Source organism: Chelonoidis abingdonii, chromosome 2 (genome assembly GCF_003597395.2).
Source record: "Chelonoidis abingdonii isolate Lonesome George chromosome 2, CheloAbing_2.0, whole genome shotgun sequence".
NCBI lineage: Eukaryota > Metazoa > Chordata > Testudines > Testudinidae > Chelonoidis > Chelonoidis abingdonii.
In genome coordinates this window covers 44,624,495-44,652,273 of record NC_133770.1, presented here as the reverse complement: position 1 = coordinate 44,652,273, position 27,779 = coordinate 44,624,495, and the positions used below count along the sequence as shown (strand labels likewise).

The following is a 27,779-nucleotide window of genomic DNA, read 5'->3' as shown; positions in this document are numbered from 1 at the left end:
TGCAGGTGCAGAGTGCAACACTCACAAGATTGAGATTGCTGCTTAAGTCAGGCAGCGCAGGGGAAGATGGTCTTTTATTAAGGAGAGTACTGCTTCATGGTCACCAAATTATGCCACCTTGTAGAAGGAGTAAGGCCAGAGAAGGGAATGCATAGCTAAAGACCTGATTTGCACACTATACATCACACTTAAACCCACGTCTCCTCATCCATAGCCATTCTCCACCAACCTCATGCACTTCTTTGCCTTGTATTCTTGAAAGCAAAGAAGTGGTTGTGCAAGCTGTTTGAAATTTACATCCTCTCAATGGGAAGGACTATGCCTAATGCTTAATCCTAGTTGTGCCTATACAAAGCCTGCACTCATACTAGCATTAGAACATAACAACTCTGTGTTCCTGCTGCACACTGCGCAAAGCCTAATAATGCAGTCACTGATAGACAACTTGAGATTGCAGGCTCTGAACACACAGAGGAAGAGGCTGGCACAAGAGAAAGAACAAAACATCCTTCTACTTTTTGCCTTCCTTATTCTAATATCTACACAGTGGGCCATATGTCATACACACTCTCCACAAACAGTTTTTATTTAAGATTTTGATTTAGGACAGATTTGTGTTATTTCAACTTGGATTTCTGCACTTCTCCATGTGGTTTTAGGTTTAGTGCTAGGGGAGCAGAGCCAGTTAACATTCTGAGGGGGTTTAATCTGTTTTCATCTGAAGTTACAAGAATTTGGAATTTTTGTACAAGATTTACATGTTTGGCAGCAGAATTTTGATGCATTTTGGTTTTCCTACATGGACAATACTAATTTTTCCCTCATGTTGAACAAAGCAAATGGCTTGTGCTTTTCTCTGTCATAATGAAGGGATTCACATCAGGGATGCAGCAGTAGGCCGTTGTGATTTTCTGTCTGTTACATTGCTGGGGGAGCTGCTGAAACGGAGAGCTAGAGTCTGAGGGGTACGTGTGTGTGAGTGAGAGAGAGAGAGAGAGAGACAGTATAGCTCACACAGAAGTGTGTGGGAGCCTATTAATTTCATTGGGTGATCTCTGGCTCTTGTGTTTTGTGAAGGGGTAAATAACACGTCCCCTATTTATTTTCTTTACACCATTGATGATTTTATAGACCTCTATCACATCCCCCCTTAGTCATCACTCTTCTAAACTGAATAGTCCCAGTCTTTGTAATCTCTCCTCGTATAGAAGCTGTTCCATACCCCTCATCATTTTTGTTGCCCTTCTCTGTAGCTTTTTCAGTTCTAATGTATCATTTTTTGAGATGGGGCGACCAAAACTGTATGCATGTTCAAGGTGTGGGAGTACCAGGGATTTATATAGTGGTGTTATGATATTTTCTGTCTTATTATCTATCCCCTTCCTAATGGAAGCATTCTGTTTGCTTTTATGACTGCTCCTGCACATTGAGTGGATGTTTTCAGAGAACTATCCACGATGGCTCCAAGATCTCTTTCTTGAGTCATAACAACTAATTTAGACCCCATATTTTTGTATGCATAGTTGGGATTATTTTTTTCCAATGTGCATTACTTTCCCTTTATCAACATTGAATTTCATCTGCCATTTTGTTGCCCAAACACTAGTTTGGTGCGATTCCTTTCTAACTCTTCATAGTCAGCTTTGGACTTAATTATTTTCAGTAAGTTAGTATCATCTGCAAACTTTGTCACCTCACTGTTCACCCCCTTTACCAGATCATTTATGATAATGTTGAACAGCACCAGTCCCAGTACAGATCCTTTGGGGATGCCACTATTTATCTCTCTTCATTGTGAAAACTTACTCTTTATTCCTACCCTTTATTTCCTATCTTTTAACCTGTTATAGATCCATGAGAGAACCTTCCCTTTTACCTCATGACTGCTTACTTTGCTTAACAACTTTTGATCTCAGACCTTGTCAAAGGCTTTCTGAAAGTTGAAGTACAGTGGCACCCTCCTGTCAAGCATACTAATTTTTAGGGTTGCAAAGTTTAAAGGGTAGAGTGATTTCACAAATGTAAGGAGATATTTCTCCCAGTGTGTATTAAAATAGCCACATGAAAATGGTTTGCTTAATTTCTAAGTAAGCTCCTGTTGTTTCTGATAAAGCATGCTGTTTAGGAATAATCTAGAAAACAACATTTAAAGTAAAATGAAGAATTTCAATCCTTTCACATGTAGCTGCGTACTATACTATACTATACTATACTATACTATACAAACTGCCTACAGAAGTTGTGGAATCTCCTTCACTGGAGGTTTTCAAAAAGAAGCTGGATAGTCATCTGTCTTGGATGGTTGAAACACAACAAAACCTGTATCTTAGCAAGGGGTTAGACTAAATAACCCTTGCAGTCCCTTCTAACCCTATGGTTCTATGATTCTATATCAGTTGGATAGCCCTTGTCGGTATACTTGCTGGCAACCTCAAAGAATTCTAATAAACTGGTGAGGCATAATTTCTCTTTACAAAAGCCGTGTTGACTCTTCCCTCACATTTCATGTTCATCTATGTGTCTGATAATTCCATTTTTTACTAAAGTTTCAACCAATTTGCCTGATACTGAATTTAGGCTTATGGCCTGTAATTGCCAGGATTGCCTCTGGAGACTTTTAAAAAAAATCAAAGTTACATTAGCTATCCTCATGTCATCTGATACAGAGGCTGATTTATGCAACAGATTGCATAACATAGTTAGTAATTGTGCAATTTCATATTTGGGGTCCTTCAGAACTCTTAGGTGAATACCATCTGGTTTATTACTGTTTAATTTACCAATTTGTTCCAAAGCCTCATTTACTGATGCCTCAATCTAGGACAGTTCTTTAGATTTTGTCATCTAAAAATAATGACTGTCATGTTGGAATCTCTCTTGTCTTCCTCTGCAGTGAAGACCGATGCAAAGAATTAAAGTTGGCTTCTTTGCAATGGCCTTGTCTTCCCTGAGCGCTCCTTTACCATTCCGATCATCCAGGAGTCCCACTGATTGGCCGGCTTCCTGCTTTAGATGTACTTAGACATTTTTTGCTGTTAGTTTTTGTCTTTTGCTAGTTGCTCTTCATATTCTTTTTTGGTTGGCCTAATGATACTTTTACACATGACTTGCCAGCGTTTATGCACCTTTCTGTTTTCCTCCAGACTGGCCCAAACTATAGCCTAGAAAGTGCCTGTGTTAAGCTAGTTAATTCACAGATCACGGTCCTGTTGGAAATGCAGAAACTGTGTTTATCTTTGTGTCTTGTAAAGTATTGAGCACTCCCAGCGTTAAATAAGTACCAGTAACTAAGCAAATCACAGTGCCAAATAGGATGCTCATTGCAATGTTAACCTTTTATCTTTATTCCTTTTGGAAACGGTTTTATTATTAAAATGCCAGCTTATTCGTAGCTATCTGATTTATCGGCTATTTTAAGAAACAGTAGCTTTAAGTTAGTTATTCTTGTAATGCTATTGCTACTGCAATAACATTACAGCCAATTAATCTGCTTTTCATCTAATCTTTAATCATTTTTCTTACAGGGGTTGATAGATCATAAATAACCTCTTTACTACTCCTACATGTTACCATCAAACCTTTACAGTATAATGTGCTAGTATGTTTTGAAAAAATGCCCAAAGCAATACGTAAAAGCTCCCTTGAGCTTGATGTCATAATTAATATTGACATTTGTGTTTACATATTACAATGCCGTGTGTAAACACACTTCTTAGGGATTACAAGGCTGTGTAAAATAAACATACCCAATAGTTCATACTGTGTTACACCGTTCAAAACAAAAGAGTAAAAAAAAGTGTATTAAAATCAACTTTGTTCACTGCAGAAAAATTGTTCAAACAAACGATGCCAAAGTCATTCTGGGTAGATCCTATTATACATTTAAGACAAGAAAAGTAATTTTATTTTATCAAATACAAAACTGGCTCAAGAGTCACATAACCAAAGTCAAGGAAATTACCAGCTATTCTAATCCTGACCCTCAGTCTTTACTACAAAGAATTTCCTGTGCAAACATTACTGAAGGAACACACAAAATCTTATTTACAATAATTATAAATGGCAATTTCCTCTTGAAAGCTACAGCCTTCAGCAAGGAAGAACTTCCAGCTGTACAATATACAGGTCTGATTCAAAGCCCATTGAAGTCAATGGAAAGACTCCACTTTACATTTACAGATTTAGGATCAGGCCTCATTATAGAGTGCCACTGAAGAGGAGGAGTAAACAGTTCCTAAGGGTCATCTGATCCATTTAGTTTTATTATAATCGATTCACCATTCAGTTACATTTCCAGCATCCTTCCTCTTTCCCCACCATGTACAAGATAAGCACCATATCCCATGACAAAAATACCATGCCCTAAATCCTGCAAGGACCCATATAAATGCTTAATTTTGTCTTTACCAATATTCCCATTGAAGTTAACTGATTATTTACATACTTAAAATGAAATATATACAAAAGTCTGCTATATAAACTATAATCTCCACTCATTTAATCAGACCTTCTTCTGAATCAGCCAACAGCACTGTGTCATCTGCACAGAGAAACGTGATTCACTGATTTTTCATTCATCTTTATACCTTCTTCTGTTTCTTCAATTAATTTAATCAAACACTCTATAAATGTTGAATCAAGAAGGTGATGCTATACAACCTTGTCTGACTCCTCTCTTGATCTCCATTAGATTTTCATTTCTATCTCCCTTTATAATAGTCTTCTGATTCCAGTATAATTATTTTAATACTTTTGTATCCATCAAGTTCTGACAGATTATAATGTATTGAGCAAACTATGGTCATAGGCAAGGATCCTGGGAAAACATGCAAGATCCCAGTGAATGACTGAGCTGTATGGCAAGTGAGAAATTATTGCTACTTAGGAAGAATCATTGCAGAAAATGGAAGATTGGATACTGAAATCAGCACCAGAATAGCAAGAGCAAAAGGGACATTCTGGAAGAGGAAATATCTGATGAGAAAGGACCTAAATCTGAAGACTAAATTCCAAGTCTTAAAAACTCATCTTTGGTCTGTGCTAAATTGCAGCTCTTAGACATAGACATTCAAACAACTGATAATAAAGAAACTATGATCCTTAAAATTGTGGCTTGTTACAAAAAAAAAAAAAAGATAGACTGCAAAACTAACGCAGGTGATGTTTGTGGACACTGGAATGGAAAATTGATGGCAGAAGAACATGAGGTAGAAAAAGAAGATCCTGGATAGATGATGTGGTATCCTTGCTGACTCAAAAGGACTATTCATCCACTATTAGCAGAGGATCATACAGAATAGGGTACCATGTTTACAGAATGTGACACTGAGCCTCATATACTTCACAGCAATTTTATTATTATATAATTATGGCATTATGATGATGCATTTTGTACGAGGTGGGTCATGTGAAGTGTCATTGGAAAAGTTATGATTTGCTGAATACAATTATCCTATTTGTATGCATGTATTATTTTTGTATCTGCAGTTATGAATACTGACTATATATCTGTATTTCACATTAGTTATACCTGGGTGACACCCACTAGGCAAGATGCTTTCAGTCTAGATAGTGGGTGGGGAAAGGGCCTATTCAGAGTAATGGGCCCTTAGGAAAAACAATAGGCCTTAGGAGAAGCTTATCCCCCACCTGGTGAGCCTTCCTGAGAACTCTCTAGATGGTCTGTAAGTAAAGGCTGCTATGACTCCACAAGGTCATGAAACAAGTCCATATGTCTCTGGAGTCCATCTTGGGATGTCAGTGTTTTTCCACAAACTGAGTTTTGGAACAAAGGGTTACAGCCATATGCTAAAGCTACATAAGGCCTGAAGTGACATCATCTGTGATTCTTCACTCCCCACACAACATGATGCCGGAAACACCTGAGAAATAAAGACTGAACTGGGGAAAGTGCTGGACCCAGGCTAAAGGGATTCCTAGCCTCTACATGAAAGACCTGGGGATTCCAAGCTGTAAAGCAAGTGCAGCTTGCCCCTTAAGAATCTGCAGTCTGCTTGTACCATCTCTCAGGGTGAGAATTTGCTAATTCATATCCTAATATTGTAGGCTTAATTTGCGTTTTTGTTTATTTTGTTTATTTGCTTTGTTCAGTTTGCTACCACTTACAATCACTTCAAATCTATCTTTTGTAGTTAATAAACTTGTTTTTGCTTTATCTAAACTGGTAAGCTGGAGTTAAGTGTATGGGAAATCATAGCTCAAGGGGCAAAAGCTGTTGCATTTCCTCTCCACACTGAGGAAGCGGCAAACTGGTTAATAAATTCGTACTGGTTGGGGTTTTGACCAGGACAGGATGGTAAAACTCTCGGGTCTAGGCTGGGAAGGTGGTGGTTATTTTGGCTGTAGCCTCTCTACTGTTGGTTCACATGAAGCAGCTGCTCAGAGAGTCTGCATGTAACTGCAGCTGGATGTGTCCCTACCCGTGTGTATGCTGGTGAAAGTGTAGGACCGGGCCTGGGTCTGCAGTTTGTCACAGCAGCACAGTGAGAGAGGAAGCCCAGGCTGGTGGGTCTGAGGGCTCAGTGGTACCCCAGGGGAACCCGTCACACAAACCTCCAATAAAGATATTCCACATAAGCAGTAGTAGCATATTGGGGGTATGCTGCATTTATTACAGTATATCTTACTTAAACTCCAAGCTTATGGAGGGTGCAAGTCATTTATAAAGTATAAGCATGTTGCAAATTGATTTTAAAAATCGTTACAATCATTAGCCTTCTGCCCCTTGCCCTATCTCACAAAAAGACAAACTTCCGAATATATCCTCGGACACACATTTTCAAACCACAGGCACTGATCTTTTACAGAAAGAGCAAAAAATATGAAGTATTGCTGAACTTCAAGAAAAGTTCTCACAAGTGAAACTTCAAAAGATCTTGTGCACATATCACATCAAGCTGCAGAGTTGGCAAATGTCCACTGTGATAATCAGATAGGAGAAGACATAAAAGCACTATCATTTTTCAACATTTTACAGTTGCCATAACAGGAATTGTGCATAAATCATCTACACCAAATAACAAGCATTCTACTGGAGTAAAATAATAAAAAAGGCTTATCTGATCATTTAGTGGATCATCTGAGACTTCTTGAGAACAGCAGGCTATCACCTGTGGCAAAGCACTTCAGACCAGATGGATGCAGTATGATCAACAATGTTCTGTGCAACATGTGTTTCTATAATGGAACACATGTTGCAGAAAACACAAATAACCTGAATTTATCATTCAGCTTGAAGCCTTTGAACCTCTCTGGATGAACACAGTATATTGAGCATCAAAACTTGCAGGGTGCAATCCTGGCCCTATTGATGTCAATGGGAGTTTTGCCACTGACTTCAGTTGGGCCAGGATTTCATCCTCTGTTTCCAAGCCTAACATAAATCAACTATACAACAAGCACCTGTTCAAAAAATAAAAGAAAAGAAAAGAAAAAATAAAAAAATAAAACAAAGAAAGAAAATTCTATAGCTTGACTCCCACACAATACATTTTGCTTGTATAAATCTAAAATTATATCACTATACTGGTTTTATGGGCCAGAAAATATTCTGTTCCTTAATAGGACTCATTGGAAGACAGACTATATTCTGTTGGCTCAAGATTTAATTTTAGGTTTGAATTGATTAATCTTATATCTTTTGTAAAGAAGGAGGACTGAGAATGATAAATATGTGGAACAAAAAGACTTCAGGTTTTGGACTCCTACGTTGCACTGACATGTTTATTTATTTATTTCAGTTAGTACTGGCAAATGAGTTCTCCCTTGCGCTCGTTTAAAAAATAAAATTGGACACCTGCATGAACAGACTCTTCTACTTTATTCCCAAAATTTAGTACTTTGGCATCAACAAAAATGTAAAATCCCACAGGGCCAGAAACTGGGACCACAGAGGATTCTGGGTCATTGATGTCTCCACATCACCACAAGAGGCTTAGGCTGGATGCTGCCTGCCTCCTGATGCTTCACTCTTGGTTTGCCCTCTGGCCTATCTCAGATTCTAACCTTCAGGTACCCAACTCAGCCTGACTCACGACTCCTTCTGCTCCTGACTCACGACTCCCACTAGGTCTGACTACTCACGCCCCACTCATGACAGTTTGCTCAGACCAACCTTCACCCTTGCCCCCAAATCCATCCAACCCCCTCACAGATGATGGAGAGAATGGGCTGCCTTCCAACTAGCAGCCCCCTGAGGGCCCATGAGTTGCTGGACCAAGTCACCTGTCTGCAGGCAAGAACTTCACACTAAAGACCCATGCTACGCACTGTGCATTGGAAGCACAGAGCCTGTGTAAGGAAGTAGCCCATTGGCAGGGTCAGGTGGCGCAGCTCACTCCACAAGCATCTTTGATGACCCACACTGTGGCTGCTCTGCAGAGGTTGCCCTCCGAAAGCTTTGCCAGGGTCAAAGGCCAGTCATCACCTATGCTGCCCACTTCTGATGGTTTGTGGCTGATGTTGAATGGAATGAGGTGGCCCACCTTTACCAGTTCTGCTGGGGGCTCAATGATAAGGTAAAAGACGAGCTTCTCTGTGTGGAAAATCCCACCCACCTGGGGCTTGGGGCAGGTGCAGCAGATCCCCCCAGAACTAGCAATGAGGACACCCGGGCTGCTGCCAACTTTATAGATGATGAAGCAACCAATACCTTGCAGATCTCCTTCTGGTCAAAACCCACATCAGACCTGGTGGAAACTATTGATGGGTCACCCTGTCATCTGGACCTGTGACTGGGGAGATCATCCCTTCAGAGGCCATAGTGGAAGGGTACTGAAAAACAATATGCTTTGATGTGATCTGCTCCCTGTTCTTCCCGATAATTCTCAACATTTGTTGGTTGAAATGGCATGATCCATGTATCTCCTGGTGGCAGAGGAGTATTAGCTTCTCCTCTGAATACTGTCAGAAAGTGTGCCTCCAATGAAGCAATCAACCTGCAAATGATCCAAACCCAGGGCCCCAGGATTGGAGGAGACCCTCAGAAGCAGAACCCTGGACAGCAGGGAAGTGCCTCCAGGCCAGAACCTCAGCCCCTCTGATAAGTACCACGACTACCTGGATGTGTTTGGGAAGAAGAATGCAGACTCACTACCCCCACATAGAAACTATGACTGCCTGATAGACTTACAGCCCAGTGCAAAGATGCCCTATGGATCAATATACTCCATGTCTGAACCAGAGCTGGAAGCACTATGTGGGTATATACAAGAAAATGTCACCCAGGGCTTCATTCAGAGATAGCTCTCTCCAATGGGGGTACCAGTCCTTTTTGTGAAGAAGAACGATAGGTCACTGTATCTCTGTCTAGACTATCGCACACTGAACCAAGTGACCATACATAACTGGTACCCTTTGCCCCTCATTCTGGAATTGCTGAACTGCCTGCGACTGCCAGGATCTTCACAAAACTAGATCTTTGGGTGACATACGATTTAGTGCACATAAAGCCTGGGGATGAACAGAAGACAACTTTTCGTACCCGATATGGGCACTTTGAATACCTGATGACACTGTTTGGCTTCATTAATGCCCCTGTAACATTTCAGTATTTCATAAATATCATATTCAGTGATATCCTGGACTGATGTGTAATTATCTACCTGGTATTTTCTGAGAACCCAGAGCAGCACTACCACCATGTCTGGTCTGTGCTGGGGAGACTACAGAAACATAGGTCATATGCCAAACTGGAAAATGCACCTTCAACCAGGCCACCATTGAATTTTTGAGATACATCATCTCCTCAGAAGGAATCTATATAGATCCATAGAAGGTTGAAGCCATCTGCAACTAGACAGCACGCAGGGCCCTCTGGGAACTTCAGTGCTTCCTGGACTTTGCAAATTTTTATAGAAGATTCATCACTGACTTCTCTCAATTAATAACTCCTCTGACTTCCTTCCTCTGCAAAGCTCTGCAATTTGCTGAGTCGCCCAAAGACCAGCTTGTATTTGACCAGCTGCCTTGACCGCAGCCTGATCCTGGCACACCCTGATCTGACTTATCCATTTATAATGGAAGCAGATGTGTCCAACATGGCCCCTAAAGGTGGTACTCTCACAGCACGTCGGGCCCCAGTAAGTTCTGCACCCTTGTGCATTGTATTCCCAGAAATGTATCCTCACTGAGATGAACTATTAAATACTGGACAAGAAGCTGCTCACCATAAAAATGGTGTTTTAAGAATGGTGGCACCACCTCAAGGGGGCTTGGCACTCAGTTCAGGTCTTCTCTGACCACAAGAACCTCGAATACCTCTGCATGGCCTGAGCATTGAACCAAGGCACTTAAGGTGGGCCTTGTTCTTTTCTCAGTTCAAGTTCACGACTACCTACTGCAAGGAAGTAGAAATGAGAAAGTCAATACTCTGTCATGGAAGGGGAATACTACAGGGGAAGCAAATAATTGACTTTCGAGGCCCTTACCTCCTCAAGCCTGGTAACTTCACCAGCAACACAATTCAGCAAAACCTGCTCTCCCCCATCCAGTCCACCTCAAAGAAAGACCTGCTTGCCAAAGGGACACAGTCCCTGCCATTAGGGGTCAAGATATGCTACTCCCTGTGGGATGGGGTAATGTACTTTGACGAGTGTGTGTGTGTCCTGAGGGTGCCCCCAAATGGAAGTGCTACGACTGTGCCATGGCGCTCCAATGGTAGGTTGCTTCGGCTGCTGGAAGACCTCTTGCATAGTTACCCATTTTTTTCTGGTGGCTCTGTCATAAACAGATAGCTAAGGGTTAATGTCTCTTTCACCTGTAAAGGGTTAACAAACAGTGACTTGCAACACCTGACCAGAGGACCAATCAGGAAACAAGATACTTTCAAAATCTCGGTGGAGGGAGCCTTTGTTTTTTGGTTTTGGCTTGCTTTGTCCTCTGAGCCCTGGAATGGACTAGAATGTGCAACCAGGTTTCTTGCCAAATCTCCCTGCTACAGTCTCTAATATATGCAGAATAGTGAGTATTAAAGGTAGAAAGGCGTTATAGTCTTTTAAATTGGTTTTCTTATTTGGCAGATGTGGTATGTTTGGCTGGAAGTGTGTTATAAAATTGTATTTTGCTGGGAGAGGCTTTCTCACTGGTGTCTAATAGACTGAAAAAGACCCGGTAATATTACAGTCTTGTATTTACGAGATTTCTTTAATTTTTTCTTTCTTTTATTAAAACCTTCCTTTAAAGACCTGTTTGATTTTTCCCAGTTGAGGCTCAAGGGAAATTGAGTCCTGTAACTTACCAGGGAAGATGGTGGGGAGCAGGGAAGAAAGAAGGGAGGGGAAGGGGGAATCCTGTTGTTTATGATTCACCGAGCTTGAGGTCCTGTAATGCCTCTGGGTTGAGTGAAGCCTCTGTTTTTAAAGATTCAAGGAGCTTGAAATCAGTAACTTCCAGGATAACCGCAGGGAGGGAAAGCCTAGAAGATGGCACTAAGTAAGGGAACAAGAGTTTCACTTCCTTGTATCAAGAATCCAGGAGGTCTGGATCTTGGGGGTCCCCAGGGAAGGTTTTGGGGAGACCAGAGTTTATCAGGCACTCAGAGTCCTGATTGGTGGCAGCGTATCAGATCTAAGCTGGTAATTAAGCTTAGAGGAATTCATGCTAGTACCTCATTTTTGGACTCTAAGGTTCAGATTGAGGAAAGTATACTATGACAGGCCCCACATGCAAGCTGAGGTCCAAGCATACATAGACTCCTGCGAGTGCTGTGCTTGTACCCAGATATCTCAGAATAGACCCCTTGGCACCTTGGTATCCTTGGAGACTCCAGCTAGGCCGTGTTCTGCCATCAACCTGCACTTTATCATGGAACTCCAACCATCTGATGGTCACAATGTAGTCTTAATGGTTGTGGATCACCTGACCAAAATGGCCCACTTCATCTCCTGCAACCACCTGCCTTCTGCCAAGACAACCGCCCAACTTCTACTGCACAATATGGGCTGACTCCATGGACTCTCAGACCATACAATTTCTGACTGAGGCCCACCATTCAGCTCTTGCTTCTGGGGTGAAGCACGCAGGCTACTGGATTCTGGTTATCCTGCTCAATCACATACTACCCACGAACAGATGAACAAACAACAGGTGAACCAAGTACTGGAGCAGTACTTGAGGTGCTTCATAAATTATCATCAAGACAATTGGTCAAGCCATATGCAGTTTTTCTACAATAACACTGACCATGCCTCTATGGGTCAGAGCCCCTTCTTTGCTAATTACAGTTCCCCCCAACGTTACCAGCAGCCTCATCAAACCCTGCTGCCATTGAATGGTTCCAATAGATGCACCTGATTCAGGGAGAACACAAAAACCACCTAGAAGTATTTATGGTAGGCCAAAAGGTATGGCTCACTGACAAACACCTCCAGACCAGGAGACTCTCCCACAAACTGGACCACCAGTTCCAATAGATTAACTTGGTTACCTTCAAACTCCGCTTCCCGTCTCTCAAAATAATGGAAGAACCTGCAGGTCTAGAACCGAGGACCATAGGGATTCTGGGCTGTTGATGCCTTCCCATCATCACAGGGCACTTAGGCTGCGCTCCCATTGGAGGATCCTATGAGGCTGGGCTCAGTTGGAAATACCTAGCAGGACCTGAGTGATCGCTCCTTGTATCCCACTGACTGGTTGACACCATGACAGGGAACTGTCTAAGCAACAACACAGACTGCCTGCCTGGCTTTGCTTCAGACCCTGTGTGTGAGTGCCACCAGACTCCGGCTTCTGACCCTGCCTACCTCCTTATCCTGCCTGCCTCCTGATGCCAGACTCTGGGTTTGCCATCTGGCCTGTCTCAGACTCTGACCTTCTGGTACCCAACTTGGCCTGATTCCCAACTCCTGTTCTGACTGTCCTTGCTCTGGTCACAGCAAAAAATTTACACAAAAATTGAGTCCCAGAACTCCTTTCCCCAATAAACCAGGCTCACCTAAACCTCCCCCTCTCTAAAAGTAAGGGGCAGGAGGAGTTCCTAGAAATCTAACTACCTTATTTTAAGGGGAAATGATATAATTAGATATCACAAACCTGCAATTATTTGAAGGTGGAAATCCAAAGGATGAGTGGAGGCCCTTTTGGAAATCAGGACATTAAAGAGTGACTCCATGACAAACAAGGACAGAGGGTTCTATGGGTGGAACATACTTTATACTCTTGAGGCATGCTGCTGATTGGGAGGAGACCAGTAACGTGTTTAAAAACAATGAACATAACAGAGACAAGATGGTGAAAGTTGCACAAGGTTTTCCCTTCAGATTGTTTGACCACAGTAAGAGATTACAGAGGTAATTAGAGTTGGCTTTGATGGTACAAAGATTTTTCTGCACGAAAAGTCTAACATCATTGAAGTTAAAGCAATGCACAATGCACTCAGTTTGTTAAAGAACTGAGTAATTAATTTAAAATGGAGTTCATTGTCATATCAGCTTCAGGTACACATGAGCAATAAGGAAGTTTCATTTAAAAAGTATTCAAGAAACTCACACTGGAAACACAGGAAATACTGGTTTTGCTTTTCCATATATATAGAAAACCTTCACAACTGTGATCAGGATGACCAAAGTAATTCCTGTGCTTAAATCTTCACATATTTTCTGTGATACTTACTGCTATGCTTCCCTCAGGGTGTTTTGCCGGCTGCACTTTATATGGCATCTTCTTAACTTCAAAGGACACATTGGAGGAAAGGGTATACTGGTAATTATTTCTCTGGAAATATAAAAACAGATTTACAAGGAAAACATATAAATTTGAAGATTTATACAAGACAGACATCACATATTTTGACTGTAAACTCTTTGTTGTACACAATGGTACTGGGGCCTACAGGCGATACCACAATACAATGACAACAACAATTGAAGCGTGAAGCTGAAAACCTAAATACTGCACGCATTTCAAAGGAGGTGATGAGGGATGCACCTTCAAAAAGTGCACATATTTACCAGTACAATAGAAGATTTGTGACTGCAAATATGGGGTTTTGGGAGTACACATGTTATGTTTAAAGGCTACACTTCAAAACTAATCTCCAATCTCAAGACAAGCTCTGTGCATCTTCAGATTTCCAGGCCTGTTTTCAAACTGTCAGGAAGGAGTTAGGATTCCTTGCTGATCTAATATGAATTGGCCATACCATCTCAAAGAAGAATGACAGTCTAAGACTATAGAAATAAGCATGGTTAGCTTAATTTACCCATTTTGGTACTTTTAACATAAAAGTGATTCAAAAAATATAAACAAAACAATTTGTATTTTTAAAGTCCATCAGTAATTGCAATAGGAATGCAGAATGATCATGTAGCACTATACAGGTCCCATCAATAGCAGTTTTACTTGGTCTTTCCATTGCTCACTACAGCAAACCCCAGACATGCTGCTTGACCTTTACTATTCAAAATGCATCCTTCCTTTAATTAAGATTCTTTAATTTAGAGATGGTCTGTCTTTATTGGATACCGAGGTTTCAAATCTGGTTCAGGTCAGAAGCAACAAAAAAACTGTTACCAGCTGAAGTTCATTCTGGAACTTTTAGATGAAATGGTTTCATTCCATTTCCTAAAGGTCAAAGGAATATAGGAATTGCCTACATGGGCTCAAACAAGGGTCTGTCTCATCCAATATCCTGTCAGTGAGTCTCCCACTAGATCTCTCAGGGGAAAGAGCAAGACTTGCCGTAGGCAGTAAAGGGATAACCTATCCCCTGCAAAAATTTCCTGCTAAACCCCATTAGTCAGAGATTGGCTTAAGCCCTGAAGCAGGAAAGTTTATATCCCTTAGAAAACTCTTGACTTTTTTAAAAGCATCTACTATTATAGCTCTGGATATTCTTATTTTCCATAACTATAGTTCAATCTCTTTCTGAATCCTGTTGAGAGCTTTTGGATTTAAAGATATATTATGACAATGGGTTCCGCAGGCTAATCATGCTTTGTGTGAGAAAGCATTTCCGTTATCATCAGTCTGAATCTGCCACCTTTCAGTTTCAGTGAATGTTCTTGTTCATGAGAACAGAGGTTCTAGAACAGAGGTTCTCTTTATCGTTTATTTTTTGTTTCCTTTTACTATGTCCCTTCTGTCTCTTCTCTCAGATAAACAATCCGAATCTTTTCATTCTTTCTTCGTAAGAGAGGTTTTCCATGCTCCCTAACCATTCTTGCTGCCTATGTTGCAACTTCTAATTCTGCTATAATCTTTCTGAGATGGAGGAGTGAGCAGAACTTAACACCATATTCCAGATGAGTGTGTACTGTTGATTTATGTAAAAATGGGGACCTCTAACCAAAGCTACCCTAAAATTTGGCACCAGCTGCTTGCAGACTATGTTGAGTGGCCAAGGAATGAACTGGCATGGAGTCTGAATTACCGTAGTAACGTGAGCCAAGTATATTTGTTACCTGATACACATCCAAAGCTCACTTTCTTTTAGCCTCTCGCTTCCTCAAACACTTATGAACTTTCTGCACTGTCTAGAGTTAGCTGAGAAGTAAAGAAAGCCAGTTCTGTTCTTTTCAATTCATAGTTTTATTTAATAACCCACTTTAAAAAGAAACACAATACTCCCCATTTTCTGACACTCTTTGTGATCTCATTCTGTATCTTATATATTATAGTGCTGGATTATCCTGAAATCCTTTCTATCCCATAATACAGTTATTATATTTCATTTTCTTCCATTAATTGTACTTGTGCTTAATTTTTATTCTGAACCCTCACTGTCCTTTCCCAGGAGAGGATATAGAAAGTCCTTTATGTTTCTGTCAATCGAGGGCACATTTTGGGGCTTTGTTTCTTTCACAAGACTCAGTTTTCAATTAGCTAGTTTTTGTTCTCTCTCATGTGCAAGGTGTTGGTTTTCTATGGGATTTCCTGTGACATTAACTTTCTTACCCTTTTCAGTTCAAGGATGTTTACTCCCTTTTCAGCTGCTTCCCAGAGCAAAAGGAAACAGAAGACTCCAATTATCTTCTGTTAGCTATTTACTTGCTTGTTATGTGGGAAGAATTTTTGTGCACACATACCTCTGCATGCATGAAACCTGGACCTTTTGCTTGAGCCTGGAGCACACACAAAGTTGGGCAGCTTTGTTAGCACACACACTTCTGAAAATTTCTCCCTCTCCATTTTTAACACAGTTTGGTTGTCAAATATATCAGAATATATGCTGGTGACATGAAACCAACACACTTATTGTCTTATGGAATTCATTTGGCTGCGCTGTTACTTAGCTGTTTTAACATATTGATAGCAGTGGAATGTTTAATATCACAACATATTAAATTGCTCCTTTAGACCAATGTTAGGAATGAACAGTAGAGAGAAATTTGCCTTAAGTGACCAGGAAGGGACAGACAAATCAGCTCCTCAGCACAGGTGGTCTTCTAATACTGTAAAGAAGGACTAGATTGGCACTTAATAGAGATAACTAGTTTGGGGCAGTCACTTAAGACAGGAGGTTGCCTAATAAGAAGGATGTTTTATATAGATTTCACGGCATTTAAATTGTGTAAGACAGAGTCTTCAGAGCAGGCATCTTGTTCTTTATCTCAGTCGCAGATTATTTTCTTCTTTTAAAGGTTGTTCCATTCCTCAAAATGAAGTTGACAACATTCTAATTCTTAGACAAAGTCACATAAGTAGTTGGGCATTTCTCATTTCTGCTGACATATTTTACTGTGGTTTACTATGGTACATGTTAGGAAATTTACAACTCCTACTGCCTGAAAAAATGGTTTATGAATTCAACTGTTCACCTTGGAGTAGGATTCTGCATGTGATTTATAAATGAACTCTGCAGTGAAGATGACAGGATATGTTACATTATGAAATGAACAGGCTGTAGAGAGATAAGTTACACAATCTGATTGGCTAGTGTACAGTACAGAGCATTAACTCTCTTCAAATGCCCTGTACAGAAATGCATCACACATAAAAAATAAATCCTTTCACCTACTGTGTATGGTTTATTTCATTTTCAGCTTATATTAGCAATCACAACTTCAGTGTAGGGCACTTCCTGGGGATTAATAAACCTAGGCTGTTCCTTGGGCCATCAAATCCTTACGACTAGTCAATAAGCTCCAGGAAATGCTTTGCACCTTAATCTTTATCACTTAATAGCAACTAAGAATGTAAAAGACTCTATGTGTAGTCTATATATCCACAGGGCAATTTGTTTGTGCGAAAGCAGGGTTTCTCAAACAGGGGGCTGGTCTACACTGGGGGGGAATCGATCTAAGATACACAACTTCAACTACATGAATGGCGTAGCTGAAGTCGAAGTATCTTAGATCAAGTTACCTACCGTCCTCACGGTGCGAGATCGCCGTGCGCAGCTCCCCCTGTCAACTCCGCTACCACCATTCGCGTTGGTGGAGTTCCGGAGTGGACAGGAGCTCGTTCGGGGATTGATATATCGCGTCTAGATGAGACGCGATATATTGATCCCTGAGAAATTGATTGCTACCTGCCGATATGGCTGGTAGTGAAGACGTAGCCAGGGTCTCCGCTTGTGTAGGGAAAGCCCCTGGCTGGGTTTGGGCAGGTCCGGCCAATCGCGGCTCCCACTAGCCGCAGATCACTGCTCCGGGCCAATGGGAGCTGCTGGAAGCAGCGCGGGCTGAGGGACTTACTGGCTGCCGCTTCCAGCAGCCCCCATTGGCCCGGAGCAGTGATCTGCGGCCAGTGGCAGCCGTGATCGGCCGAACCTGCAGATGGAGCAGGTAAACACACCGGCCCGGCCTGCCAGGGGCTTTCCCTACATAAATGGCGACCCCTGTTTGAGAAACCCTGTGCTAATAGGGTGCTAATAAAACATATCTGGTTAGGAACAACTGCAGACTGAAGCCTTTTAGTTGTCTAAACACCTAGTAGATACTGGAAGCTGTCTATGTTTCCCTCTTACACAGTCCTATTTATAATTCACAACTAATTCTTGAGGAACAAATTTTTCCCCACCACAGAATCATTTCAAGTCTCTCATGCTTAAATATTCAGTGTTTACTGGAAGCAGTGAGACCTGTGGTTGGAAATACAAGCAAAGGGCTCAGTTATAGCTCTAAGAGCATGGGGAAAGAGGTCATGCAACACATAAAGACACACACCAGGCAGAATGCCTTCACACACACACTTGCCAGTGGAGGTTCCAACAGCTGTGGAATAAGTAGAGCATGTATTTCCCCAGCTCTGTGCTGCAACTGCCTGCCAGTGCTCTGGGAGCAAGGGAGATCTAGAGCAGAACATGGCCATGCTTCAGCTTGCTCAGGGAGTGTTTGATGCTGCTCCTCACACACTCTTTGGTAAACTAAATCCTTTGCTTTAACAACTGTGAAACATAAGAGTAACTGGAATCAACAGAAAGGGCTTCCAATAAGCGTGCAGTGCAGTATTTCCCTACTTACAGTCCAGACAATCACAGAGGTAATCTGTAAAGAGCATAAGGTTTTGGAAGCCTTTGAAATGGGTGCCCTACAGTCCGAGTGCGCTTTAGTCTGAGTGCAGAGTAAAGTACAGGACAAACATTAGTTCAGGCCTTCAGGTCGTGATACTGGGGGAGAGTGAGAAGGCAAGAAGCAAATTTAGCCAATTGGACAGGAAACGTGAGTCTGGTAAGTGGTCTCCTTTGACCTGTAGTGGTGCTCCACCCCACAAATGAGTTCCAAAGTGCCACTGCAGCCTTGAGGAATGCTTATTATTTCTGAGATGTCTTCTCCTTTCAGGTACAGTACACTGAAACTTCTCTCAGTGGAGGATTGGATGGTTATGTATTTTCCTTATTGTAGGCCTTGTGATGAAATTGAGCTCACTCCACAGAACTGAAGCTTGCTGTATAATGAAATCATGTTTCCTGACAGTGCTGGTTTAACAATGTCAGTCCTGCCTCATTGCAACATGTTCCCCTTCATTTCCACTGGCATCTGGCACACACAGAAGAGAGTGAGCAATTTACTGTTACCATTTAAATATGTGCTTTGGGAATTTGTTAACTTTCTCTCCATTACTCACACCACCTAGGAACAGAACAACTGCCAAGAAATAGTGACTCTAAATAAATGCAAGTAATGAGGATTATGCAACAATTTACTATGATATTACATTTTAAAAGTAGTGAATTTATGATCATCATGAAGTACATGTTATTTATGTCAGGCATGCATATTCTTGCAGAAATCAACACACCCATTTACCTTGATCCATATGACCCCTTGTACTGAACGTTTTGTGCATTTTTCATTCATTTAAATGGAATATTTTGAATTGAAATAAAAGACAGCAATTTTGCCAGGGTTTCATAGCATTTTAAAAATACAGGTTTTAAGGATAATTGATATATATTATGCATTTGTTTCTTAAGATTTATAATATACTATAAGACACCCATCTGCTGCTCTGGGCACCTTTGACATTATTTTAAATAATAATACAATAAAATCAAAACTAGTAGCAATGCCTCAACAAAATTCCATCCCCAATACAACCCAGTTGGTGGGATTTTCCTCATCAAACCTCCATTCCTCTCCGTGAATCACTCCCCATCCCAATATTTTCAGCCATTGATTTTTTCCTTTTACTTATTTTGTTTTCATATGAATAAAGATACCTTGAAACTAAAGAAAGGAAGGCAAAATCTCTTGACCCCTGACTTCCGTGTCATTATGTTGGTGCTGCAAGATGAACACAAACTTATGGCTATTAGTTCTTGAATCAAAATCAGCTACATAAACTTCCTATATGGCCTATGAGATCAATAAGACCTCTCCCATCTGATTTTTCATGGCTTCCCTTGCACGTAAAGTTACTGTGCAGGCTGCCAGACTCTGCCAGTCTATTCTTAGGGAACTTGGCTTGGTTGCAGAATAATGTGTTAGATAATTACATGCAGGCCTCCCTTAGGCCCAAATCCCCTTCGCTGCATAGAGAACTAGGTTTTCTGAGTGGAGCTGAAGGGGGTCAAGCAGGGACAGAATCCTTCTCCCAGATGACAAAGCCATTCTGCACACACGTGGGTGCTCACACCAAGATGTGATTTTTTTTCTTTTCTAGTTATTGCAGTCCATGCAGACAGGCATGGCCAATTCCAAATGTGTGGATTTATGTAAGGGCCAAGGAAGGGAGAACAAAAACCTTTCTGTGGAATCATGCATATTCTCTAGGCTTTGTTCCACTATCTCCTATATAGCCAATTCCATTCCTACACAGAATTTTTCAGGCCCTGTGAGTGCTTGGGAGGAAATTTATTTATAATTTTCAGGCACTTTTAACACAGATTTAAACAACAGTAAAGAGAGCTGTGCTCTGCTTCCTGCTGTGCTGGTGGATAACTGGCCGAAGAGACTGCAGTCTGGAAGGGTGTTACAAATCAGAAAAATGGTACAAATTCACCACTTAGGGATACATTTTCAGAGCAGCTGTTTCATTGCCAATTCACACACACTACATTAAAATTTACCCATTAAGCAAAGGTCAAAGAACATCAGGCAAGATCTCCATGGATCTCCCTCTAAAGGTTTGGCTTAGTACCACAACTTGCCATGACCGGCATTTCAGCCACCATGGGCTGAATAATGAAAGCTATTAGATAAACATCTTTACTATAAATTAAAGAAATGATAGAGCCCTAATGGAACACAGTGTAACATGACCATGTAAGGTTATTTTTTTCATTAATCAGGCATTTAATGATTTGCTGGCTCAGCAAGTCTGAATCCATTAGTTAGCTTATGTGGTGATTCTTATTTACATCCAAGCTTTGAAATAAAGCCAGAAATAGCTCTGCTTCTTGGCCTCTGTACAACATCTTTCCCTATCTTCATTGGCTAGTTCGGACACTCAGAGCTACTTTGTTTACTCAAACATGTCTAATTATTGCACTTCTTAAAACTGCAATTTGTGATAAATTTTTTGATTTTAAGGTGACAGATGACAACTGCCATGAGGCAAAAAGGTCAGCAATTGTCAGTTAAACCACATGGGGAAAAAAGAGAGATTATATATGACTGAATGCCAAGGATGACAAAATACACAATCAGATCTGTACATTCTTTGAAAGGAAATGTGAATTGTTAAGCCTAGCATGAACCACATTGGATCAATTTCTCATCAGGATTGTACTAATATAACCAAGGGGGAAATGATGTATACAGTGACATGGTTGATTGTGCTATAAATATAAACTTTTCTGTATTAGTAAGTACAAACAATTCTTTCTGCAGATCATCTCCTCTTCATTTATATTACAATACAGCACAGGACTGCTGTGTGTTAATATTACCTCCGCACTTTTGCACTTGCAAATTGTACAATTAAATGTTACATGTACAAAAAAGCAGAAATAACATTAACACATAAGTTATACATTGTGCTGTATTATAAATGAAGAGGTCATGATCTTTACAAAGAATATACTGTACCTACCAATACAGAACAATGACTGTAGTTCAGCCTTACCCTGGTACGCTGTTTCTTGTTTAGCAATAACTCCAGAGACCATACCGATTCCCTTGGGCTATGGTTTAATCCTAAAGATTGACTGGAGGCTAGTTCTTAGATTTTAACCTAGATAATATGTTCCAAGCTGCAATGTTTTGGGTGGATTTTTATTTACTTGTGGGATCGTCTTGGGAATTGGACGTTTACAGGCTTTTCCAGAGCACGATGACTTTTTTAGGAAATTAATTACGGGATGTAGTCTTTTATGGCTGTGCCTGTATTGCTGTTAATTGTAAAAGGGGCTCTGGAAAAGGGAAGAGTGGCAGCCTGCCGTCTCTCAGGCTAGTTCCTTTTTATTGCCCCTGTAGGGAAGGGTGGATGCAAAAGGCGGGGAGGGGAAGAGTATCTTTTTCTGGCAGCTTCTTAGACACGAGGTGAAGTACTAGATGAAGTACTAGCACTCTCTCAAGACAATGTTTGCTTTTAAGCAGAAGAGGCTCCTGCTCCTTTAAGAGAATCTTTGTGAGCATCTCTAAGGCTTGTAAGTTATCTTAGAAGAGAGGTAGAAGAAACAGAAATGGTTCATAAGGACACAGGCAAAACAGCTAAAGCAATCACAGGCCATACAAAGTCTAGGTTGGAAGCATGGCTATGTATGGACAGAGGAGTGAGCAAAAGGTTCTTGCACACAGCAGCAATTTCTGCACTCTGGAAAACACAGGGATTTCTCACTCCTGCTTCCCTTCCAAAAAGCAGGCAGAAAGGATGCAGGGTCATGGCTCCAACTGCTCCTTTGCACCTGTTTGTGGAGCTGGGCCAAAGCAGGGGAAAGGCACAATCTGCTCCGTCCTATGGATATAAGAGATTGCTCAATTCCCATGGGCAAGGAACTCCACTGGGAGTCTAGTCAGCATTCCTATATAGGTGGTCCAGCGTGGTTTCACACTGCATCTTATGGAGGGGGTAATGCACATTTTCTTTACCTTTAATACTCTATGGTACTTTATCAACAGGTTGGCTTTCCCTTTGCCAGGGGCAATTTGTAAAATGTGCACCTTTATTTTGGCTTTCATAGATTTTAAGACTAGAAGTTAACATCAGATTATGAAGTCTGACTTCCTGTATAAAACAGGCCATAGAATTTCATCCACTTACCTCTGTATGAGCCCAATAACTTGGGTTTGACTAAAGCTTATTTTCTAGAAAGACATTCAGTCTGGATCTGAAGAATTGAAGAGATGGAGAATCCATCAATTCCCTTAGTAGATTGTTCCAATTGCTAATCAGTCTCATTTTAAAATGTGTGCCTCATGTCTTAGGTTTTAACTTCCAGCCATTGACTCTTGTTGCAGACAAAGTCCTTTTCTGTGTTTGCGAGATCAAGATTTGACCCTTAAGGAAATGGTTGAATTTCAGCTGCAGAACAAATCCAGAGCTCTGTTCTATTCAAGTTCATATATCATGCTTACCACTGTAGTACCCGAGTACTTTCCAGTAGTGCATTAAGTAACGTGACTAACATCTATCACAAGTTGTTTCTTCTCTGACTCTCTCCCTGGGGGAGAAGTGTGTGCAGTGGGATGTTTGTTTTGGCAGGTGTATTTCTTTGTTAGTTTTCAGTTGAGTCCAGAATGCCAGATGTTAGTTACCTCACTACAAACAGCACTTCTAGATTGCTTCTGGATAAAGAGGGAGGAAAAACTCTATGTGGCTGAATACTTGGGCTCTCCAGCGCTCAGTTGCCATGGTGATAGCTCAGGATAAGAACATTAGCTAGACAGGTAGGTTCTTAGTAAATATTATGGATGGGTGAACTGATTGAGTAGAACATAATAAGGAGTAATTCCAAACTAGTGTCCAAATATCAAATGGGATTTTTTAAAAAAAATTTTAACCTCAGAAAATAACACCCTGTGTTACTTTTGCATTATATCCATCTTCTGGCTCTGCACTTCCACGTTCTGGAAACAGAAATGTCCATATACATCAAGAAAAACTGTTTTAATGGTATTTTCTGGACAACATGAGCAGGAAGCACTGTAAATCTGGTGAGGGAGCCTGTTCCCACAAGATCTCCAGCCCAGTTTTCCAGATTCAAGAGGTTAAGATAGTTGAGAGAAGCATCCAAACTTCTGGAGTTTTATCTGAACCAAAGCTTTCAATGTTTGCTCATCACTAATAAATGATTCATTAAACAAATCCAAAATGAGGGCCCTTAGTCCCTCTTTATGAACTGATTTGTTTGTGTTTGCAAAATATGAACCTTTTTCTATAATTCAAATAAGGTGCTTGTAAACTAAAAAACGGAAATAAAAATTAGTTAGGATCCCAAATCATTAGGAGAAAGTAAGTGTACTTACAAATAAAAAAAAATCATTTCAAACCAGGTCCTTTGTTACTGAATTGGGCTGCCATCACTATCCCCAGAGCAAAGTAAGACATGCAGCTCACAGCTCTGTTTTAGGTGTCAGTGTTGCCATTAACTGTGGCAGAAGAAACACAGAACCTGAACTAAGGTCTTGACAGGCAAAATTTCCTTTTGTTTAGATCTTTAAATGCTCACTGCTGACCAATAAAATGTCGAGGGGTAAGGATGTCCAGAGTTATGTGCATTTGGCTCAGTATTGATTTAGAACCCAGGACCATTAGATATTGGACTGGTTTAAATTTGGCTGAACACCCTCCTATCTGCTCTCTAGTTCCTCCATGGAGACCAGTAGAAAGAACATGTTGACAGGATCTTCCCTTATTCACTTCTGGTGATGGAAGAAAGGAGAGGTTAACTCCAAGGCTCTTCAAACTCCTGTCCTCACTGGGTTATTTTCCAACTCTCTTTCTGCTGATCTTAGGTCCACTAGGCATTCCTGTTTCCATACCCACTGTGAACAAAGGAGGGATGCTGAGGAATGATCTTTCTATTTGTGCATTCCAAGTTGAAGGAGTGGAGGAGGGGGGATCCAGGTTAAATGTAGTCTCCAAGAAGAACAAATAACTGATTCTAGTATTGTACGGACATGTTTGGAAAGTCACAGGTTTCTATTGCATTTCAGATTTGCATATAGGACTTTCAGGGGTTTAGTTGTTGTTCAAAGAGAAGCCAACGTTTTCTTCTGCTTTAGATTATAATGGTCAAAGTTGACTGGCTTGTGCATAATTCTAGACTACAGAAACATGCCTTCATGAGGAGAACTTGTAAAGGACATCGTAGAAAATGCCAGCACAGCTCCATAACACTACTGGAGAAGTTAATTGTGGACAAGACTTGTTATTTCTGCCATTGTGGAGAAGACTCTGTCTGCTTCCACAGTTGAGGTATGGCATCAGCTGGTATGGATTGTTCCTGGCTCTAGCTTTCCCCTCAGGTCCACATTGCATGCACAGGGTAGGGATACTCCTTTTGGGGGACAGCTGCCTCTGAGTACCAGTCACCCCAGGGGGGATGGGAGAAGCAGAGAGAAGGCAGGGCCATGGCCTCTCTCAGCTTCTGACTCTGTGCATTAGTTTATTCACCTGGCCTGTTGCAGAGAAGAGAATACATTGCACCCTACTAAAAACTAATGTAGTGTGTGCACACTCCCTCTGAGGTAGAGTGACGAGTTGACAGAGGGGATTGCCATCCTAAGGATCACTCTCTCTGAGAGTTCTGCACTGTCCCCCATACTCACAGTTATGGCTAAATGCTACAATTCAGCTCTGCATGTAAATGTAACATGTGGGTCTAACACTTAAACCATGACAATACTGACAAGAGAATGATAACTTTTAATTTTTAAACTGCATACAGAGCATTCATCATCAGCTGTATGGCTCTGAGACATATGAGAACCAAGAAAATGGAGAAACATACCCTTGCTGAGAATTCATACCAGTTATAAAATAAAGCCACAGGTAGGTCAACAAGCTGATAGATCTGGGAGGATCAATAGAAGCCTATGAACAGATATACTATGGAAAGTCAAGTAAGATGGGGATAAAGATCAACATGGAATATGCAGTAAAAACTGGCAAAGTAAAATTGAAATGGACTCAATATTCAGAGGAGGGAGAAATTAGCAGTATGTGTCTGACATAAGCATGAAGCAGAGAGATTTACCCCAAAACAAAGTGATGACAATAAGATTCACAAGTTAAGATCATTATATACACACACACACACTATATATATATATATATATATATATATATATCTATCTATCTCTATCTTAAAATAAACAGACAAATAAAATTGTCTTTTTTGTGTGTAAAAATAGTTTCACAAATTTACATTACCTGTAGGAAAGTTTGGGCCCATAACCGAGATCTGATTTTTAGTGCTGCACTCTTTCCTCTTTCTAGCTGTCCCACTGTACACGAGATTATTAAACACTTCACGTTTGTACAGTTCTGTATAAAAGTAAAATGAAATTATAACAATGTTTTTGTAACAAGGCTAATGTGAGAATACACACATTTAATTATTCACAGATTTAATTACTCAACTGCTCTAAATTGAAGGAAAAAAACCCTGTTTCTCAATGTATTAAATATCATGCATCTTCAAGAATTTAATGTAATAGCAATGTACAACAGAAGACATCTGAAGAGCTTTTGTGAGAAATGAATAATCACAATGGGGCTTCTTCTAAGTTACCTATGAATACAACCCTTTACATATGTTAGCGATGACAAAGCTAATAGCATTCACCAGTCTGGTTTGAAGAATTCTTAGAAAATCCAACTGTTTAACAAAATCTTGTTTATTCCTCTTTCCCCTTTCTGCCCCTCCAGCCAGTTCCTTGTCTCTTCTCTGACTCCCAAACTCCATATCTACACTCTCAAAACTTCACCTCCTTCTCTGAAACTCCTAAGTTTCCTGGTGAAATTTAGATTGTAAAGCCAGCATGTTTGCTGAGCTTCATTAGCTGCTCTATTTGAGCCTTATGTTCTATGAAGCTTTCCTGGCGAACAGTGATCCTGGATGGGAAAGACTAGAAAACACACAACTGCATACAACAGCCAGCTGGCCCTAGCCAAGACTATAGACCTGCTGGAGTCTGGAATGGAAATGTTACCAGCCAAGGTAAGGAGCTGGTTGGAACTCACGGACAGGGACGAAGAGTTGGAGAAGGGGATCTACTGGGGAAATGACAGAAAAAGATAGTGATGTACTGGGCAAATGGAATGGAAGGCAGCTCACAGGGAGTGGAAACTAAAAGCCAAAGGCCTGTTGGAGGTCACAGAGTGTGTTTGGGGTATTTATCCAAATAGATCTAAACCTAAGGATAGGTCTACACAGCATTTTGGACTGTGTGGGAGCAAGCTTTCTAGCCTGGGCTGACAGACTTGGACTAGCAGGGCTTGCACTAGCATTCTAAAAATGTATAGACAGCACTGTGAAATTGTGACTTGAGCTGGAGCTCAGGCTCTGAAATCTAGGGAGGAGGATGGATCCAAAATGCTGTGTAGAAGTGCCCTAAAAGATCTGGACTCAGTTCAGGGGAAAGGTGATATTTTGACTAGTCCATTTTCTTTTCTCGCTGCTACATAGTTTACTCACAATGGCGATGCAAAGTGGTTTTCATTGTCATAAAGCAAAGGTATTGCCTCTACACACAACAGCACTTCACTAGTGCTATAATGTACTTTCTGTAAGAACATCCTGTTTCAGAGACCATTCTCTAATAAAACTGGGTAACTAACTACCTTCGGGAATAGGGAGCTAATATATTTTATTATGTCTGAACATATTCCAGAAAGAGTCATGCCTAGCTATAGTGCTACATCAGTATAACAATATTCCCCATAAATCTCTCTCTCATTACATCTTAAGTAGAGGCTGTGCACGACCTCTCTACTTTCCACATCCCCAGAAGAGTCTCACGCTATAAGCCTTGTTTACAGTACCTATTGTAGAGGATATACATATTTAATTCTTCCTATTCAGTCATTCTCTAACCAGCTTTATTTAACCTTTCATCTGTTTTCTTTTTAATGTCTAATTACAGAGAACAAACACACATATTAACAAAAATAAATCATTACTATGGAAAAAGCCTGATTTTTGGCTGAAAGTTGAAGACCTGAGCACACATTCCTATTTTTCTTAGTAATGTATTTAGTCCTTTATAGTCTTCAGTATACTGAAACCACGAGAGGTAAAAAGGAAAGAAACCATTGTTTAGTAGACAGGACAGGATTTGGGCTAGTTGGAAAATGCTTCTCCCTGTAAAAAAATGACTTTCATCAAAAACTGAAAACCAAACAGATTTTTGGGCTGAAAATTAAAAATTTTCAGTTTTTATCCAAAAGATGTTTGATATTCAGATGAAAAGTCATATTTTTTGATGGAA

General features: G+C 40.7%; 1 protein-coding gene across 1 annotated transcript in view; it reads right to left on the bottom strand.

Moving 5' to 3' along the window:
• Positions 1-27,779, bottom strand: part of ITGA8 (integrin subunit alpha 8) — a 185,851-nt gene that overhangs the window by 9,223 nt on the left and 148,849 nt on the right. The window contains exons 27-28 of the mRNA XM_032802185.2: positions 25,720-25,833; positions 13,630-13,731 (exon numbers count right to left, since the gene is read on the bottom strand). Of these exons, the coding sequence (XP_032658076.2) occupies positions 13,630-13,731; positions 25,720-25,833 (216 nt within the window). The remainder of the gene's footprint in view (positions 1-13,629; positions 13,732-25,719; positions 25,834-27,779) is intronic.